Source organism: Puma concolor, chromosome D4 (genome assembly GCF_028749965.1).
Source record: "Puma concolor isolate L17-30 chromosome D4, mPumCon1.1.hap2, whole genome shotgun sequence".
In the NCBI taxonomy this organism is placed as follows: Eukaryota; Metazoa; Chordata; class Mammalia; order Carnivora; family Felidae; genus Puma; species Puma concolor.
This window is the reverse complement of record NC_141679.1, coordinates 6,900,590-6,921,590: the sequence shown is the minus strand read 5'-3', so window position 1 is coordinate 6,921,590 and position 21,001 is coordinate 6,900,590. Positions and strand designations below refer to the sequence as shown.

The 21,001-nt window shown below is 47.3% G+C and overlaps 1 protein-coding gene across 6 annotated transcripts in view; it reads left to right on the top strand.

The window, feature by feature from the left end:
* Positions 1-21,001, top strand: part of RCL1 (RNA terminal phosphate cyclase like 1) — a 97,751-nt gene that overhangs the window by 59,367 nt on the left and 17,383 nt on the right. For all 6 annotated transcript variants that reach the window (XM_086684892.1, XM_086684888.1, XM_086684890.1 and 3 more), the window contains 3 exons: positions 4,563-4,637; positions 5,533-5,657; positions 18,912-19,037. In XM_086684892.1, the coding sequence (XP_086541018.1) occupies positions 4,563-4,637; positions 5,533-5,657; positions 18,912-19,037 (326 nt within the window). The remainder of the gene's footprint in view (positions 1-4,562; positions 4,638-5,532; positions 5,658-18,911; positions 19,038-21,001) is intronic.

Sequence of the window (21,001 nt, the reverse complement as noted above, 5' to 3'; positions counted from 1 at the left end):
GTGGCCACCACAGCTGTCTTAGAGTCATTCAAGGATGGGTTTTGTCGTGTGTGTGAGAGAGAGAGAGAGAGAGAGAGAGATACTAGAACAGTTCTGTCCAGGCCTGCCTTGGACCTTTCTTGCAGGGAGGGAAGGATCCCCTGCTCTCCAGAGAAGGTATCTGAAAACCCAAGGCCATGATGTGAAGTTCTTACCAAGGACACCTCACCAAGGTTCACCTCTACCGACTTGGGACCGGGACCTCGGAGAGGGTGGCTCCGGAGGCGGAATGGGAAGTGTGTGTAGCTTTCCTGGCCAGTAAAGACCAGTTAGGTGGTGCGTTGAGCCCCAAAGCGGAGACCGCTGGTGTTCACCAAGACATCTCCTAGGGTGGAAACGTGGTTAATGTGTTGCTAGGCACTAAGGCACTTACTCCTCAATTCTTGGGAGTTCAGGTGCATAGACTCTTCCGAGGATCCTGAGTACAGTGCAAGACCTGAAATTGTCAGCTGTAAGGGAATGTGCACAGCCTCTTTAGAATTTTAAACTAATTTCAAATGATTCCTTTTTTACTGCATTTTCTGACGATTCTAGGAAATGGGCCTTTCAGTTAGAAATGTGACAGGAGGCCTGTCACTTCTGGATTGGGGTGGGGGGAGCAGGAGCCTTGCATAATGGGAAAAGCTCTGAAACATGAGGAAACTTGGGTACTGGCTGCCTCAGTTATGTACTCTTTTTTTTTTTTTCTATAATTGCCAATAATCTTAAAAGCAATTTGCACTGGCGTTATTAAAAAAAAGTTCTGTATGGTAGCAGTGACAAAGATTAGTTGATGAATTCCCCAGAAATAATACTTAACTCTTGTGTGCAGAGTATTTAAAAAAAAAAAAAAATCTGTTTTCAGGTGTGGTGGGGCTCTGCTTTTTCTAGCTTCACGACTAAAGTGACCTTGGTGAATACTTGACTCCAGCCTAGGATAAAAGAAATACACCTAATCCTGGATGAAGAGTAACTTCTTCAGCCTGTGGCTTCATTTCAGGCTTTCTCTGTGATGTGTGGCTTCCCCGATTCACGTCCATGCCCACTGTGTGCACACAGGACGAACTCAGGGAGTTTTGCCCTTCGGGATCTTGATCTCCTAAGGTGGACAGCTACGGAGGCAACCAGGGGGGCTACGAGGGTACCCTTATCAGAGGTATAGGCAAAATGCTGAGGGCTGGGAGGGTTTTCTAGAGGAAAGGAGGCCACAGAGTCAGTCTTGGATTTTAGGAAGATGACTCCGGAGGCCAAGATGAGGATGAATTGGAAAGGTCTCAACTAGTTTGAACATCATGGAGGTGGAAGTAGAAAGGAAGGGACAGATCTGAAGGACATTGTGGGGGCAGAGGTTTCTTAACTTGACAGCTAATTGGAGATGGGACAGGAGGAAGGAGTTATAAATAATTCCATGATTTCTGTCCTGGTTGACTTGAAGGGTAGAGATCAGATAGCATTTCATATGGGGAAGAGGAAAATTGTGGTAGGATGATGGATGATGTGTTTAATTTTCATCCTTCTCTGGGATGTTGGCAGGATATCCACAGAGGTTGTCTAACTGGCAGTTAGAAGTTATTGTCTGGGGTCTCAGAGATTGGTCACCAGGATCTTACCTATTGACAGTTAAATCCCTAGGAGAATGAGATGGACCAGTGCCGGGGTTGAACCCTGGAGGCTTTTTGACTGAATTAATCCTACAGGTGTTCCTCCTCTGGGCTGCAGTGTGCTGGTGTGTGTCTCTGAATTGGTGGTTCATGTTTGAGACCCCAGGTTTTACGTTACAGTAGGTCGACGTGGCGGCGCTGGGTGGCCATCAGCCCGACCTGAGTGGCGTGGTCCTCTGGATGAGACGTGAGCTCTCCGGTTGGACACAGGCCTTAGCTGACCTCATCATTCATTTAAATGCCCTTTCTGACCTCCATGGGCATTTGGGTTTTGCCCCATGGTCCCAGAGGCTGAGAGTAGGGGAAGGAGAGGAAGTGAATGAGGTGTGAGCAGGGAAGAGGGGCCAGAGACAGCGACCGTGGACATAGGAGGCAAGTTCTAAGAAGCGGGGGATGACTCACAAAGCCAGTCTCTGCAGGAGCCGACTTAGGGCTGGGTGGGGGGTTCGGCGGTGAGAGGTTGTACTGACCTCGAGAGAGCAGTGTCCTTGGACTATAAAGACAGTCACAGGTTGGGGAATGAGTAGCAGACAGATGAAGAACCGGGATGGTTAGAAGGTTAGATGGGATGACGGGGGTGTTTATAAGGCTGACTCCTGGAGCTGCTGGAGGGGTGAGGGTAAGACAGTAGAAGTGATAGGACGAGCCTTGTGAGAGAATAGGGACATTTTCCCTTGGGGACAGAAGGGCAGGGAGTAGGGAGAAATTCTGAGAAGAAAAGTTCAGGAGATCTTATCTGCATCTCCGTGATTCTGCACCAGGGCACAGTAGATATTTATTGGTGCCAACAAGCCGGTCAAATGGCAAGGAAGGTTCCAGTGTTTTCCAGTACCCTCCTGGAAGGGGAAAAGAAGTACGATCATGTCTCCTGTGTGCTGGGCCCTGTTGTGAGTGAACCTGTGTTCTTGTGTATGTATCCTTATTTACTGAATTCTCGAACCAACCCTGTGAGGTGGGTGTTCTTATCAGTTTCAGACAAGGCAGCTGAGAGCAGGTTTCTTCCCTTTCTCGCGTCGGCTTGGATCTGATCATATTTCTATCTGCTGACTGACTGAACTGAAGGGTAATGCCTCTGCCGTCAGGTGCCACTTGGACCAGACTTGGGCCTGTAATTGCGGAGTTCCAGCTCCATTTTCCTTAAGCAGAACTTGTAGACCATCCTCACTCTGCTAAAATGAGAGTGTGCACAGCGAGAGGGGTACGTCCAGTCCAGCCCCTCACTTTACGCAGGAGGCACCCACGGCCCTGGGGACGTGGGGAAGTGTCCAGGTCTCCCAGCTAATAAGAGGCAGAGGAGGACTCAAGCCCGCATCTGCTTTTCCGGCCCTAGTCCCACTGCACCAGGATGCCTGCCAGCCGGGGCAGCTAGAGGCTGATTCAGGAGATGGGACCCCCTTCAGCTACACTAGGGCTTCTGTCTGACCTTCAGAGTCCATTTGGCCTCGGCCTTTTGACTCCAGGTATAGGTAGGACGAGGCAGAAGGGATGCGCTGCTTTTTCCCCTCTCTCCAGGCTGGGCGCCTGGGTCCCAGAGTCACATCGGCAGAGCAGCGTGCGCCCCTCCACCCCCACTGTTCCCAGAGTCTGGGTTGGCCTGCTCCCCAGTTGCCCTTAATTCTAGCCTAGACTGGCTTCCTCTCGGTCCTGGCAGCCCCAAATGCATTATTTTAAGTTTGTGACATACGTTTAGCTTCAGTATTTAATGACATTAGCTAATCTTTAATGAGTTTTCCTCGTAACTGCTTCTGCCCCACCTGATCCATTCTGGCCAGGTTCCTAGGCTTCAGAGGTCATTTCTGCCCCTGGTTAATTTTGTGGTATCAGAATATTTAGTTGGGGCTGTTCTCTGCTGTGAAGGCTTATTGGAGTATCATTCTGTTGAATCTCAGCATGTTAGAGTTGGTGGCAGCTCGGAGAGAGACAGGCTGAGAGCCCCAGACCTTAAAGACCAGGAAATTCAGACAGTTGGGATTTTCTGACCAGAAGCCACACAGCTAACAGGAGGTGGAGCCTGGACCGAGCCGCCCTGCCCCTGCCTGGGGGTCGCTCGCCCCTGCAGGCTGGAGGGCAGCTCTGTTCAGTTGGGAACAAGTAAGGGAGTGATTGTCCTTTCCTTCCCGAGTTGCTGTTGAGACAGCGTTCACTGACTTGTTCGCCAACCTGATTTGAATGTCATCCTTATTCCCTCTGGGGCATCCACAAATGAGTAAGCAGAGGACCCCAGGCCCCCGAGGAGCTCTAAGGGAGGGGGTCATAACAGCCATGCTCCGCACAGCCCTGCCATCGACTGTGGGCATTGTCATTGCACTGTGGGGCTTCCCTGAGTCCAAGCCTACCTCCCCCGGCCTACCCCTTTGTGGAATACCCCCTCCTGTGACTGCCTGTGTGACACCCACAGGACTCCCAGGTAGCCCCTGCTCAGGTTGCAGACTTCGTTTGGTTTGCTTTGGCTTGGATTGCCACCAGCTCTCAGCACTAAACAACCATGTTGGAAAAAGAATAATAAAAAAGGCTGATATTTCCTTCTGTAACGCTTAGGCCTCTAGGAATGAGCAGAAGTCCCAGTTTGTTTTCTGGATGGGCCTAGCCATTTCTTGATGCTTTTTGCGTGATGCATGTGATACTCACGATGACTCACAGGGTAGATGTATGCTGTTATAAAGTGAGAAAGAGGGACTCGGAGAAGCCAGCAGCTTGTAAAATTGCAGTCTTATTTGGGAGCAGAGCCGGCCCATGCTCTCAGTTGTAAGCCCGCGTGCTTCCTCCTCGCAGGACGACATCGTCTGCCCGGTTACTGAACCTCATCCTGCTTTGTGGGCTCTTTGTTCTTCCCACTTCTCAAGGTTTAATTAAACTTTTTTTTTTCCTGAAATAATTCCACAGGTTGATGTTCTTAAGGCAACAGCCCTCCCCCTGTTGAAACAGTTTGGAATTGACGGTGAATCATTTGAGCTAAAGGTAAGGATGCGTGTACCTTGTTGGCTGTACATATATGTGTACAACATATTCTCTTGTGAACTCATGGGAAGAGCCGTGTGACTCATTGTGTCTGTGTGTGTCACATCGAACGTCTCCATTGAGAAAACCCATGGGAGTCATGACCCCGACGTTACAGACTTGGAGCTGGAGAGGGACTCTTGAGTAATGACAGTCATAGTGGCCAGTTACTCGCACTTACTCTGCAGTAGGTGATGGTGTGAGTGCTGCACACGCGTCGGCTCCCTTATTCCTCGTGGCATCTCCACTAGTGAGCAGTGGAGCCAGGGTTCTAGCCACACGCCCTCTCTGGTCGAATCATCAAGATGTAATTTGTCTCCAGGGCCTCCCAACCTGGATGCCCCTGTGAATGTTCAGTGTTTTCAAAACCTAGTAGAAGTAATTTAAGCATCTGTTTAAGCAGGGTTACATCAGTAACACTGGATATCTTAAGCTGTTTAGCATCTATTTCTTAAGTTAATGTTTTAAAACGGGGGAAATGACTTCATTTTTACTGAATAAAATGAGTTTTGATAGATCAGTTCATTGCACAGGAGGAGAAGCAGGCTCCTGACGGGTGAGAAATGGGATGAGCCAATGAGCTGGGCTAGTTGCTCACAGTTAGGATGAGGGGACAGGCCCTCGTGATGAAGTGGCTTCACTGTGACGGGGACGTGCTGGCCTGGAGTCACCGCTCAGCACGTGCCCTCTTGGTGCTAACTTAAGGTGCTGTCGGCATTGAAGGGGTTGACAAGGTGGGTACGAAAGAGCTCGCTGCCTCCCGAGGAAGAGCCCCTTGGCATAGAGCAGCCAGGTTGGGTGTCAGTGTCACGCGCTCCGCAGCATCGTCACCTCTTCTGTCTTTCCACCCGGGCAGGTTGTGCGACGGGGAATGCCTCCCGGAGGAGGAGGAGAAGTGTTCTTCTCCTGTCCTGTGAGGAAGGTCCTGAAGCCCGTTCAGCTCACGGATCCAGGGAAGATCAAACGTATTAGAGGAATTGCGTATCCTTTTGTTTGATTTAACTTTCTGTTCTTTGACTTGCCTCTCGAAGGGAAGAATGACTTATGACTTCCAACAGTTTACCTCTTCGCAGAGTTATTTACTTTTAGACAGCAGTCTTGGGGAAGTCTTAGCAGTGCAAAATGGTAATTGTTGGCTGAGATACGATGTTTTCTTATCCGTCTCACCATGACTAGACTGGTTCCTTCGTTGTTCTTTTTTAGTTCACGCTCAAACAAACAACTCCAGGGTATGTCCTGCTCTCCTGGGGGCTTTCCTGATGAGGGGAAACCTATGCAAACATGTAATTCTGATCTAATGTGTAAAGTGGTGTAGACAGGTACACAGTAGGTTGGGGGAGCTAAGATACAGGATGGCACATTTTGTCTGGAGGATGTAGGAGGGCAGGAATAATACCTGTTTATTTATTTTAAAAATTTTTTTAGGGGCGCCTGGGTGGCGCAGTCGGTTAAGCGTCCAACTTCAGCCAGGTCACGATCTCGCGGTCTGTGAGTTCGAGCCCCGCGTCAGGCTCTGGGCTGATGGCTCAGAGCCTGGAGCCTGTTTCCGATTCTGTGTCTCCCTCTCACTCTGCCCCTCCCCCGTTCATGCTCTGTCTCTCTCTGTCCCAAAAATAAATAAAACGTTGAAAAAAAAAAAAAATAAATAAATAAAAATGTTTTTAAAACATTTATTTATTTTTGAGACAGAGACAGAGCATGAACGGGGGAGGGTCAGAGAGAGAGGAAGACACAGAATCTGAAACAGGCACCAGGCTCTGAGCCGTCAGCACAGAGCCTGATGCGGGGCTCGAACCCACGGACCGCGAGATCATGACCTGAGCTGAAGTTGGACGCTTAACTGACTGAGCGCCCCAGGCGCCCCAGTAATACCTGTTTATTAAGTGATTACTTTGCATGCACTGTGATAATATAAGGGTATACTTGCTTTTCTTTTGTTTTTATTTTTTTTTTATTTTTTTTTTTAACGTTTATTTATTTTTGAGACAGAGAGAGACAGAGCATGAGCAGGGGAGGGTCAGAGAGAGAGGGAGACACAGAATCTGAAACGGGCTCCAGGCTCTGAGCCGTCAGCACAGAGCCCGACGCGGGGCTCGAACTCACGGACTGTGAGATGACCTGAGCCGAAGTCGGCCGCTTAACCGACTGAGCCACCCAGGCGCCCCTCTTTTGTTTTTAAACAACCACTTTATTGGGGCACCTGGGTGGCTCAGTCGGTTGAGCGTCTGACTTTGGCTCAGGTCATGATCTCATGGTTCACAAGTTTGAGACCTGCATCTGGCTCACTGCTGTCAGCGCAGAGCCTACTTCAGATCTTCTGCCCCCCCCCCCCACTGCCCCTCCCTCACTCATACTGTCTCTCTCAAAAATAATTAATTAATTAAAAACCATTTTATCGATGTATGATTTACGTACAAAAAGCTATACGGATTTAACGTGTACAGCTTGATGAGTTTGGAGATTAGTATATACCTGCAAAACTAGTAGCATAGTGCCTTAAACCTATTCGTTACTTCCAAGAGTTTCTTTCTGCCCTCTTGATTTTTTTTTATTTTTACACTTTTTTTAGATTTTTATACTTTTAATTTTTTGTGGTAACATTTGATATAGGTCTACTCTTTTAGCAAATTTTTTTAAAAATTATTTTTTAAATTCCAGTATAATTATCTTAGCAAATTTTTTTTTTAATTTTTTTTTTTTTTTAACATTTATTTATTGTTGAGAGAGTATGAGCAGGGGAGGGGTAGAGAGAGAGGAAGACACAGCAGGTGAAGCAGGCTCCAGGCTCTGAGCTGTCAGCAGAGAGCCCAACCCAGGGCTCGAACCCACGAACTGTGAGATCATGACCTGGGCGGAAGTTGGGTGTTCAACTGACTGAGCCACCGAAGACCCCCAGCAGATTTTTAAGTATATAGTGCAGACATTATGGCATATAGTGGATTTGTAGGACTTAATCATCTTGCATAACTGAAACTTTGTACCCTTTTACCAGCATTTCCACCTTTCCCCTTCCTTCCAGACTCTGGCAACCACCATTCTCTCTGCTTCTGTGAGTGTGACTATTTTAGATTCCTTCTATAAATGGAATTATGCAGTATTTGTTTTTCTCTGTCTGTTCTGTATCTTTCACTAAGTGTTATTTCACTTAGCACGCTGTCTTCCTTATTAAACCATGTCACAAATGATAGCATTTCCTTTTTTTTTTTTTTTTAAGGCTTAATAATACTCTACTGTATGTCTATAAATACCACATTTTCTTTATTTATCTTGCATTGGACGTTTAGGTTGCTTTCATGTCTTGGTTATAGTGAATAACACTGAAATGAATGTGGGAGTATATTCAGTTTCTGTGGATATGTACCCTATGTGGGATTGTGGGATCAATTTACGTTCCCACCAACAGTGTATCAGGATTCCCTTTTCTCCACACTTTCAGCCATACTTGTTATCTTTTGTTTTTTGTTTTTTTATAATAACTGTTCCAACAAGCATGAGGTGATAACCCGTTTTGTTTTTTTTAAGATTTTAATGTTTATTTTTGAGAGAGAGAGGGGGGAGGGGGAGTCGGGGAGGGGCAGAGAGAGAGGGAGACACAGAATCTGAAACAGGCTCCAGGTTCTGAGCTGTCAGCACAGACCCCGACACAGGGCTCAAAGCCACAACCTGGGAGATCATGACCTGAGCTGAATTCGGATGCTCAACCAACTGAACCACCCAGGTGCCCCTAACTCATTGTGGTTTTGATTTGCATTTCTCATGATGAGTGATATTGAGCCCTTTTTCACATGAATGTATGAACATATCTGGTTCTTCTTTGGAGAAGTATCTATTCAGGTCCTTTGCCCATCTTCTAATTGGATTATTTTTAGTTTGTTGCTGTTGAGTTGTATGAGTTTTTACATACTTTGGATATTAATCAGAGAAATGAATTGCAGACATTTTCTCTCATTCTGTGGATTGCCTTTTAACTTTGTTGTTTCTTTTGCCCTTGTTTTGGTGCTCCATCCAATAAATCATTGTCAATGCTAAGAAACTTTTCCCCTATGTTTTCTTCTAGAATTTTTATGGTTTTAGAGTCTTATGTTTATCTTTAATCTATTTTGAGTTGACTTTTGTATGTGGTGTGTCTGTTGAAGAGACTTGTAGGGGTTTATTTCTGGGCTCTCTGTTGTGTTCCATTGGTTTTTGTGGCAATACCATGCCTTTTTGATTACTGTAGCTTTGTGATATATTTTGAAATCAGGAACTCTGATGCCTCCAGCATTGTTCTTGCTCAAAGTTGCTTTGGCTTTTTTGAGTCCTTTGTAGTTTCATATAAATTTTAGGATTATTTTTTCTGTATCTGTTATTTTGTGAAAAAAAAAAAAATCATTGGGATGGGTGGCTCAGTTGGTTAAGCATCTAACTTTGGCTCAGGTCATGATCTCACAGTTCGTGGGTGTGAGCCCCGCGTCGGGCTCTGTGCTGACAGCTCAGAGCCTAGAGCCTGCTTGCTTCAAATTCTGTGTCTCCATCTGTCACTGCCTCTTCCTGCTTGTGCTTGCTCGCATGCTGCACGCTCTCTCTCTCTCTCTCAAAAATAAAATAAATAAACATTAAAATAATATATCATTGGTAGTTTGATAGGGATTGCATTGAATCTATAGTTTACTTTGGGTAGTCTGGACGTTTTAAGAATATTAATTCTCTCAGTCCGTGAATGTAGACTGTCTTTCCATTTATTTGTGTCTTTTAAAGATGTTTTTCATGATTGTTTTATACTTTTCAGTATACAGTTCTTTCACTTCCTTGGTGAAGTTTATTCTTACGTTTTTAGGTTTTTTGGATGCTTTTGTAAATAGGATTATTTCCTTGATTTCTTATTCAGATAGCCTATTGTTAGTGCACAGAAATGCAATTGATTTTTGTATGTTGAGTTTGTATTCTGCAACTTTTAAAAATATTTATTCCAGTAGTTTTTTTTGTTTGGGGGGTGATATCTTTAGGGCTTCTACGTGTAAGATCAGGTCATCTGCAGTAAGATAATTTTACTTCTTCCTTTCCAGTTTGGGTTCCTTTCATTTCTTTTTCATGCTTAATTTCTCTGGCTAGGATTTACAGTACCATGCTAAATAGGAATGGAAAGAGTGGCTATCCATGCTTGATTCCAAATTGTAGAGGAAAAGCTTTCAGTTTTCCATCATTCCTGAAGATGATGTTAGCTGTGGGCTTTTCATGTATGTCCTTATTGTGTTGAGATAAGTTTCTTCTATACTTAATTTGTTGAGAGTTTTTAATTGTGGAAGAGTATTGTATGATGCTTTTTCTGTGTCTATTGAAACAATCATGTGATTTTTATTCTTTATTCTGTTAATGTGGTTTATCACGTTAGTTGATTTGCATACATAGAGCCATCTTTGCATATCAGGGATAAATCCCACTCGGTCATGTATTTCATGTATTGTTTTATTTTTAATGTATTGTTGAATTTAATGTATTGTTTTATTTTTAATGTATTGTTGAATTTAGTTGACTAATATTTGTTGATAATTTTTGCAGCCATGTTCATTAGGGATATTGGCCTGTAGTTTTCTTTTTTGTAGTGTCTTTATGGTTTGGCTTTGGTATCAGGGTGACACTGGTTTCATAAAATGAATTTGGAAGTGTTCTCTCTTTGATGTTTTTGTAAGTCTAAGGATTGGTATTTGTCATTTAAATGTTTGGTAGAATTCACCAGTGAATTAATCGTGAAGCCATCTGGTCTTTGTTTCGAGGTTTTTGATTACTGATTCAGTCTCCTTACTTGTTATTGGTCTGTTCAAGCTCTATTCTTGATGCAGACTTGGTAGAATTTATCCATTTCTTCTAGGTTGTCCAATTTGGCATGTAACTGTTCATAATAGTACCTTATTATTTTGTTTACAAATTGTGGCATCACTTAGAATGTCTCTGTTTTCATTTCTGATTTTATTTACTTGAGTCTTTGCTCTTTTTTTCTTAATCTAAGGGCTTGCCATTTGTTTATTTTTTCAAAAAACTGATTCTTCTGTTGATTTTTTTTCCCGTTGGTTTTTGCTTTTCTGTTTCACTTGTATCTACCCTATTATTTATTTCCTTCTGCTAACTTTGGATTTTAGTTCTTCTTTTCCTAGTTCCTTGAAGTGTAAAGTTCGGCTGTTTATTAGAGACCCTTCTTCTTTTGTAGAAAGAATGTAGGTCCTTATCACTATAAAATTCTTCTTGGTACTCCTTTGCTCAGTCGCAAAAGTTTTGGTATGTTGTGATTTCATTTTTGTTTGTCTATAGATTTTCTAGTTTCCCTTTTGATTTCTTCTTTGACCCCTTGTATGTTCAAGGATGTGTTCATTTTCATCGGTTTGTAGATTTCCCCATTTCTTGCAGTTATACCTACTTTCGTTACATTGTGGTTGGAAAAGGTAGCTGAGGTGATTTCAGCCTTCTTAAACTTGTTAAGACGTGTCTTGTGACCAACCTTGTGATCCTGGAGAATGTTCTCTGTGCAAGTAGGAAGAATGCGTGCCCCTCTACTGTTGGGTGAAATGTGCTCTGGATGTCTGTCAGTTCCATTTGGTTTATGTTGTTTAAGTCTTCTGTTGCCTTACTGATTTTCTTTCTGGATGTTCTATCCATTGTTGAAAGTAGGGTATGAAGTCTTCAATTGCTGTTGTATTGCTCTTTTTTCAGTATCTGTTGATGTTTACTTTATATATTTAGGTGATCTGAGTGAGTGCATATATAATTGTTACATCTTTCTGTTGAATTGACCTTGCATTGTATGATCAACTTCTTTATCTATTGTGACTTTAAAACATTTATTTATTTATTTTTATTTATTTAGAGCATGAGTGGAGGAGGGGAGCGGAGGAAGGGAGAGAATGTTTTCTTCTTCTTTTTTTTTTTTTTTTTTGAGAGAGTGTGAGTGAGTGGGGCAGAGAGAGAGGGAGAGAGAGAATATCTTAAGCAGGCTCCACTCCAGGCTTAGCGTGGAGCCCTGTCTCTTGTGACCTTAAAGTCTTGTTGGACTTAGTCTCTTTTGTTTGATGGAAGTTTAGTCACTCCTACTCTCTTTTGGTTCCCATTTGCACGGAGTATCTTCACTTTTGGCTTATATGTGTGCTTATATGTTAAAGCGGGCCTTTTGTAGACAGCATATAGTTGGGTCTTGTTGTTTTACCCATGCAGCAACTTTTGTTTCTTCTGATTGTGAAGGTTAATCCGTTTACATTTTAGACACTTTATTTTTAAGCCTCAAAGTGACTTCTGAGTTTACTTGCATTCTGTTTTGTGGATGGGGAAACTGAGGCTGCACCTTATGGAATTTGTATCCACATAACACTGCTCATGACGGCAGAGCTGGGATTTGAGCTCTGTCTGATCACAGCCCAGACTTTTAACCTCTGCCTTTTCCTATAGGAAGGGAAGGCATTGGGGCTGAGCTTTGAAGACTGGAGGCCTGTGAAGCAGAGCAAGGAAGGAATGCTTGTGCACATGTCATAGTGCACAGTGGTGCTGGGAGTGGCAAGCCGTGCAGTGTGGCCGCAGTGCAGGTTGCACAGTGGTGTTTGGTAGTAGAAGATGGAGATAGAAGTAGTGGATGATGGGGCGGGAGCCAGTGAAGATTAAAGACCACGTTGAGGGAGTTGGCTTTTATTCCAAAGTCAGCAGTTATCTAGAGAGAGAATTTCCATGTTAAGACGATAACTTTGGTGATGCTAAAAGAACTTTTGGCTGCTTTTTAGAAGGTTCAAGTAAAAAAAAAAAAAAAAAATCCTATCACCTAGTGGCAACCGCTTACAGGCAAAGATACTAGAGAGTCATTGTGCCCTGAAGAGCCTGGGTGAGGGTTGCTGGTTTACAGAGATCCTGGGGGCAGCATGCGGGTGATGCCATCACCACCTGGCTCTGTGATAGGGGGACAGGGGGGTCCTTGAGGGCGATTTTGATGTGTCTCCTGGCACCTGGATAGAGATATACATTCTGACAGTAGCTGTGTGTTTGGCAGGTGGGGGGCAGTGAGGATAAGTTCAGTTTTATTCCTGCTGGGTTGGAGGGCCCTTCGTGTGGTTACAGGGAGATAGGCCTAGAAAGGAAATTAGAAATGCACGTCTGTAACCTGGGGGCCAGGTGAGAGCCCAAAGTGGGTGATTTGGAGTTGGCTACTGTGTAGTGTGCGGGAGAGGCGGGTAGGATCCCTGAGAAGCCACTAAGATTTGAAAGCAAAAGAAAAGTGCTCCTAGGGCACCTCGGGAGCTCAGTTGGTTAAGCATCCAACTCTTGATTTCAGTTCAGATCGTGATCTCATGGCTCATAAGATTGAGCCTCATGTTGGGCTCTGTGCTGACAGCTTGGGGCCTGCTGGGGATTCTTTCTTTCTCTTTCTCTTCCTCTCTCCCTCCCTCCCTCCCCTCCTTCCTTCTCCCCTCCCCCCACTCATGTTCGAGAACATGCACTCTCTCTCAAAATAAACTAAAAAAAAAAAAAAAAAAAAAAGAAGGCCAAGTGCTCCCAGGAAGGGGGACCAGGGAGAGTCAAGGGGTTGAGAGGAGAATAAAGAAAATGCAGCTTCTTAGAAGTCCTGGTTGGACGACCCCTCCCCTGCCCGAGGAGCCCAGAGGAGTCAGCCTGAGGCTGGAGAATGCTCTGGGCAGCTCACGGCCAAGGAGGAGCTCCTTCCAGAGAGGAGGAGCCAGCCCCAAGACCAGTTCCCGGCTGAGGGGTGTGACCCGGAGGGCTGTGGTGCAACATGGAGGTTGCTCTGTCAAGAGTCTTGACCGGAAAGAGAAGCAGGAGGAAAGATAAGGCGGTTACTTGCCATATGGAGATGGAGAGAGTTGAGAAGATACCCTCCCTTTCCGAAGAAAAGGTTGGTGCTGATCTGAGTACTGCTGTTGATCGGGTATATCTCTGGATGAGAGGAGGCTCATGCAGCAGGGTAGCAGTGATAAGGTGCTGGGATCAGACGTGAGTTCCGACTCTGGCTTTGCCGCTCAGTTATGACAGGATTTCAGCCCAAAGCCTTGGTTGACCCGCATGTCACTGGGCACTTTACAAACACCGTGTGGGGCTGCAGTGAAGGTTGAGTGAGGTGATGGATGCATAGTACGAGGCACTGGGCTGGTGTGTGAGTAAGCATGTGGTAAGTTGCAGCTACTGTTATTTTTATTATTGTTGGAGAGGGTGTGGGTTGAAGATGGCAGGTAAGCGGTGAGGACAGCTCTAAATCGAGCCGCCTGAAGGTGGTAGGAAGGGGGTTGGGAACAGTTCCGTTTTCAAGAGTTAGGTTGGGATTGAGGACAAGGGCATTAGCAGAGGTATGATGAGGCAGTGTGACAGGTGTCAGGATGTGCTGTGGCAGTGGGGTGTAGTGACTGAGGAGAAGAGCAAGTCTGTGTGACAGCAGTGAGGGCTCCGCCCAACATGGTGACCATTATGGTGTCGGCTTTGTGACTGTGTGGCCGTGTCTGACGGCAATTGGCAGCCTGGAGGGCAGAGAAGAGAAGGCCAGACGGCCACTCTCAGCTAGGGCTGAGTGTGGATGATGGGCTGAGTGACTGGTGCAGGGGAGAGGTTAGAGGGACTGGGGGGTGGGTATTGTTGCAGTGACAGACGGGTGCTCCTGGCCGAGTCCTGTGGCAGGGGCTGGCCAGCCTGGAGAAGGCAGGCGGTCAAGGGGTTGGAACCCTTAATGGATTTAAAGGTTGAACGTAAACAGCCCTAAAGGTTGAGTGGAAGTAGGTGTGTGTGCTGGGTGGAAGAACAAGAACTTGTGTGTGGGGAGTTGTCTTTTGGGGTCTCGGATATTAAAAGTAGTACGATTCCAGAGGCCGACAAGATCTGGGTCAGGGCAGGCATTGGAGGCCAGAGGGCTGGGTGGCTTGCGCAATGACTTTCCTGGTGGGAGTTTGACAAAAGGGAGAGATCAGGATGTCTTCTTCCCAGGGGTGGGATAGGTGCCTAAAGTCAAGTTTTATGTTTCTCAGGAGGTTTGGGCATAGTCCTCCTGGGAGGAAAAGAAACGTGGTGTGGACTGACTCTTCAGAGGCCTTGATTAGCTTGAACAGTGAGCCGTGAGGACGCGGATTAGCTGGGGAAGCTGCTGTTGAGACAGAGGGTGCCGCCCGGAGTTCTTTGCAGGAACCCTCAGGACCAGAGGAGCGTGTCACCGAGCCTCCCGCGCTGTGACCTGTTCTCTCTGCGTGGCTCCCCTGGGGCCCATCTCAGGGCCACGCCCAGCACCTCTGTCCCCGGAGCACCCAGGTTGGCGCACGATTGTATGGCGTTTCTAAGGTGATGTTCTCTGTGGAGAAATGGAGATGCCGTGCAAGTAGGAAGGTTTTTTTAGTTTTCTCTTTAACCAAATACGCATGTACTTTTAGCTCAACCTTATTCTTGTCAACAGGCTCCTGTGTTTTGCCATGTAAATAACCCAGAACAAAACCCTGCTGGTGGCCGTTTGCCTCTGTTGCTGGAAAGTGCGGCAGTCGGTGGCCTTGCGCGTGAAATCCTGCCCACATTCCGGACCGTTTCAGTTTGATTTTTCTCATTTGAGATTTGTGTCCTTCATGCTGTCTTGTGGCAGTGAGCCCTGCTCGGGGCCCATTCTCTGTAGTCTGGAAATGTGATTTGCAGAGTGTGCTGTTTGTTTTGACACGGTCTTGTGGTAACGACATGGGTTCCACGGAGGCTGTCACGCTGGGGTCTCCCCGAATGGTGTCCCGGGTGTGCACACGCCCTGTGAGTGAACCTTTGATGAGGACGCTGGGTGGTGGGGAAGGCTCGGGGGTTGTGCAGAGGAGATGGAGAAAGCCGGAAGAGCCCCGGGCGGCGGGCTGTCCCTTTGCTCCTCCCTGCTTCTCCCTCCCGTGTTCTTTGAGCCTCCCTGTATAGAACCGGCGCCAGGGAGACCCCGAGGAACTCCTCGTGTGGGGCCGGGGCTGGGACCCCTGAACCCTCCTCCCAGCTCCTCGGGGAAGGAGCCACAGTGCCCTCGCTCAGATTCCTGTCTGCAAACCAGATGTGAGCTGCCCCTCTCAGGGACACCCCAAAGGAATGTGGGTTTGAACTGAGATCGCCTTCCTGGCCAGTTTTGGAGCCTGGGAAAAAAAGAGCCGCCTTCGGCAAAACGCTCTAGCTGGTTTTGTGGTTTTTGTAGTTGCAAGTCCGGTTGGCTGTGGGTCTGAGCTTGGAGGTTGTATTCCCCGTGGGAGGGCCGGGGTTAGAAGAGCCAGCCCTGCTCTTGTGGCTTTAACTGAGAGCGCGTCTTTTCCCTCCCTGACCGGCCAGGTCCTGGGCAGGAGCTGGTGTGGGTTCCTGCCAGCAGCTGTGACTGGATGGTGCGGTTACCTTTTATTTCATGCCACCCACTCTCCTCTCCCCCTGCCTGAGGGGGGTGGTGGGGAGAAGGGGGACGCTCTGTTTCCAGTTTGTGGCGCTGTCCCAGAAGCTCATGATTTGGTACCTAAGAGTCAAATGAAGAAGCTGGGGTAGAGGCCCAAGATGGCAGTGAGTTAGAATTTGTAGGACAAACTGGTTTCCTTTCTCCGATTGTAGGGAAGGTACGTAGAGCATCAGTCTGCGTCTCTCTCTTTCCACACCCACACTCGTGTGTGCCTTCTCTGACCTGGAACGCCAGTGAGGGATAGTAGGGCCTAGAACTGTGAAATTGTCTCTCTCGGTTATGGGAGTTCTTAATATGGTATTCACGTATGGGCTGCAGAAGGTTCACAGTCTCCTGAAACTGCCTGCAAAATTACGTGGGCATGTTTCTTGAGGGAGGGGCCGTAGCTTTCATCGGGTTCCCAGAAGGATCTCTGATTCCTGAAAGGATAGCAGCCTCTGCTTTGAGATTTGAGTCTTGGGCCTGAAAAGCAGTGACTGGCATTCGTGGGGTTCCCACCACACACGAGGCATCGCCAGGCATTCACGTGCATTCTTTCTTTTGAGCCTCTAAACCCTGGGGGGGGGGGGGGAGTATTTTGATTATCCCTCTCTCACTGATGAGGAGGTGGGGCCCCTCATGTGTCTAGCACACTAGACACAGAATGATGGTTCACTGGAGCTGGGACTTGAACACGGATGGTCCGATTCTGGAACTCAGCCTCCACACCGCACTAGGTGGTTCCACAGTGACTCTGGGTTGTAGCCGCCCTGTCCCTCTGCACTGCCAGGATTCTGATGTAGGACTCCACTGGCCCTGAGTTGGAACAGTTACCCACCTGGTTTCCACATCTCTGGAGGGGCTGGAGGGAGGAGGTTGTCTTTGTGAGGTCAGATCTGTTTAATTTGTATCTCCGTTCTGTGACTCGGTTGTCCTCAGTGTAAGCTCCGGAACTAGGAATCCATGGCCCTGGCCCCTGGGGTCACCGTGAGCATAAGATCAGTTATTAATGTACCTGAAAGGATTTTGGAAGCCGTGGATGCCGTGGGATTATGTCAGGACAGTGGCGTTGGCGCTCTCCTTAGGAGAGTGGACAGCCTCGGGCTCAGAAGGACAGCACCTGCCCGGTCCAAAGGTAGGAGACCCGGCACTGTTTATCTCAGCTGCCTGTGGTCAGAAGTACATTCTGGACAGAGGTGGTGATGTAACCGGGCTTGGTGTGGGTATTGAAAAATTCCTCTTTGCTCTTTCCCCATTTTAGGTTTGCCCTTTGTGTCAAGTCAAATATTTATCGAGTGTTTCTGAGTACAGAGATAGGGTGTGAGAGTCATCGGAGAGCTCTGCTCTGTACAGAAGCAGAGCCCCTCTCCTTATGGAATGCATGGTCTTGTTGACGGGCAAGGGCAGCACGTGTGTAGATGAAGAGAGGCGTACGGTAAGGTCAAGAGGAGACCACAGCCCGGCACTGGCTGGAGGGTGTTGGGGAGAGAAGGGGAGCTTGGGGCTGGGACAGTGAAGGGAGGCAGTTGAGGTGGAAGAATCTGGACAGTTTGGGTGAGTGGCGGGGTGCCGAGGCGGGGACGAACCCTGAGCAGACTGATCATAAGATCTGGGAGGACCCGGGCTAATTGGCAGAGTCTCACCGCCATGAGGAAAGGTTGATCTTCTGGCAAAGGTGCCGGACGGATCAGAAAGCGGAGCTGGGTGCCAGCCGTGTTCTTTGCAGTCTCTGAGCATTTTGTTTCTGCAGCTCGAATGGAAGTGGAATATGTTATTGACAGTAATTTTTGAGCAGCTGGGCTGGACTGGGCAGACCACACCCCCTGTTCTCCCTGTTGGAGTTGCTGTGTGGGGTGTGTATTGGGGTAGTGGGAAGATCACATGTCCTTACTCGTCCGTTTCCCTAGGCTCTTGTCCCATGTACGTAGCCACCTCTTGACTGAACGTTGCGCATCGAAAGTGCTCCGTACTGAATTTTTGATTCGTGGGGTTGAGGAGAGCTCGTCTCCGTAATGAAGTCAAATTTTAGAGAATTGTTTCTACTTCCTTAAAAACCAGCCTTTTCACTTGGGTTGCTGATGTCTTTCTCCTTCTCTCTCTGGGGGTGGGTGCCCTGGTGTAAAAGTGCCAATTATCAGTATTTTGACTGTAAGGTAGCAGTTGTGAGGAGCCTGTCTTGTCCACAAAAGGAGTAATTGATACTTAAATAATTGAAAATAGGCTCTGTTATAAAAACACCCTGTTTAGATCTTTATAAACAGCTACTGTACTGTCTTTCACTGATCTTTTTCTGCTTTTCCTGTCAACAGAACGAGGGGCGGGGGGTGGGGGGGCAGTGGATTGGGATTGGCCCCGGTGAGCCCCAGGGTGGTGTCTGTTCTGGCCTCAGGTTCTCAAGGGACAGACTCATCGGTTCCAGCAGTGGGGGGTGGTCAGACAACAAACACTTCAAAGCGAGCTCGGCTCATGCCAGACAGACAGGCGGTCTTCTTCTCTTGTTCCAGAATTGAGGTGAACCATTTCTAGGGGAAGGGAGGGGCATTGGGTAGGAAGTCTAGAGCAGGGTTGGGAACTTGTTATTTTATACTTTCCAACTCTCTATATCTGGGTGTTTCTCACTGTGATCTTTTTATATAATAATAATATAAAAGTTATATACTAATACGATAACAATTGATGAAAATGCTCTAAAAGTTGAGTTCAAGTGTTACCAAGCTAAGCGATTAAAGACAGATGGAAAGCAGGATGGCTTTGGGAGCCCCGATGTGTTACAGTTCCGCAGATAGCTGCTGGCTTCAGCACTGACTTTCCTTTGTCCTGGAGTGTGAGCAGGACGCACCCTTAACTGCAGACTGCAGGTACTCCGTGCGTGTGTCCCCGCAGATGGCAAACCGGATCGTGGATTCTGCAAGGAGCATCCTCAACAAGTTCATCCCCGATATCTATATTTACACAGACCACATGAAAGGAGTCAGCTCTGGAAAGTAAGTGTGCACGTCTAGAGCCTAATTCTGCAGCTACCCCAGCCTTTCTCCAGTCCTGTTCTGATCGAAATGACAGCTGCCAGCTGTGCTACAGGGCAGCCAGAGGGGAATGATTTCAGAGTTAATTTCCTCCCGACTTACTGCCATTGTCACCTGCAGGCATCTTTGGAGCGCCTGCCACATGGAAAGTGTCACAGTGGCCAGTGCTGGAGATGAGGGGTCCAGACCCTGGCCTGGGGGAGTTAAAACCCAGGTGCTTCCAGCTTTAAATCACATCTGTTCCCACAAAAAACTAAACGAAACAAGTTCGGGGCACCTGGGTGGCCCAGGTGGCTGAGCGTCCGACTGTTGATTTTGGCTCAGATCATGATCCTGGGGTCGTGGGATCGAGTGCCAAGTTGGGCTTCTTGCCGACAGTGTGGAGGCTGCTTGGGATTCTCTCTCTCCCCCCTCTCTGTCTCCCCCTCTCCTGACTTGTGCGCGCTCTCTCGAGCGCTCTCTCTCACTCTTAAAAAAAAAAAAAGTTTATAAAGTAAACAAGTTCTCCCACCCTGAGTAAATAACAGTTTAGGGGAAAATGTCCTCTGCCACTGGTCCCAGCCAGTTGGCTTCCCTCTCCATCGAGTGGAACAACACTCTTAGAGCCAGAGAGGGTTGTTATTGCAGATTGGAATTGGGTTTAATTAAACCTTTGTAGAAAACCTCACTTTAGAAAATAAAAAGTTAATGATGATCTGTGTAATGAAAATACTTGTTTTAGGCTTTTGGTTGTATATTTAGAAACCAGTAAGTTAGGCAAGCAATTAAGAACTAATTTTTTTATTATGGAAATGTTAAATACACAGAGAAGTTGAAAGGCTAGCACAGTGAACACCTGTGTATTCCTTCTACTTCTAGTTAACAGTGACTGTTTTGCCAAATCGGCTTTACTTGTGTGTGGGTTTTCTGTGTTCTTGTTTTTGCTGAATCATTTCAGTGTGAACGACAGGATCGCTAACGCCGGGGAGTCTGCAGCTTGTAGGCTGTGTCTCCTAAAAATAAGAACATCAGGGATTGACTTGTGAGTTCAGACCTCGGCGTTTCTCTGAGCAGGAAGTAGCACACACCCACCCTTGTCCGCAGCCCTTGCATCTGAGCTTTGTTTTGACTTCGGCCAAAGAAGGAGAGAGCAAAGGAGGGGTGAGGGTGATGTGGCATTTCTGACCTTGATAAGGCCCACGGGAGTGACGAAGGTGATTTCAGCCACGTGGCGGTGGCTCGTGGTTCAGCGCTGTAGAGGTGAAGACGCCGGAGGCTGTGGTTGGGAAAGGATTTGTGTGCACAGCTGGCCCTTCCTCTGGTAGTTGGGAATGTCAGTGATGGTCCCGGACCCCTTTGGGGCGTTGCTCCGAAACCACCGGTGCCTTCCTCACTCGTATGGTGGGAGTGATGGTGCCGGCACCGTTAGGTCACCGTAAAGATGGAGCGATCACCCGCGTCAGCCACTAATGCAATGGCTGGCACGTAGTAGGTGCTGCAGAAAAGGTTCCCTTTCTCTTCCCTTCTTGGCCATTCTCCGGGGAGGGGGATCACAGAGCGGTGGGGGAGGATCAGTGCAGCAGCAGCTGTCTGAGGGGTCTGGCCTATGGCTCCACCAAAGGGTGGCTGAGAATAGAGCAGAGTGGGCTTGAGGCCATGCTGCCCCCAGCTGTGGTGCAGCTGTTTGTAATGCCATCGACTCAGCTGACCCCCGTGTGCAGTTCAGTCCTGTCCTTGTTAAGGGTGAGTAGGAAGCTCACACAGGGATCAAGATGTGGGCGTGATGGAGATTCGTGGGACATCAACTCCAAGCCCCACTTAAAAAAATTACATATAAGAGCAATGCATAACATCAGGCGAGTGTTTGTTTTCTACATCTCAAGCTGCAGAGGACTCATGGTGACCTTCCTTGTCTGTAATGGAAGTGTAAAGCCACAGGGGGGTAT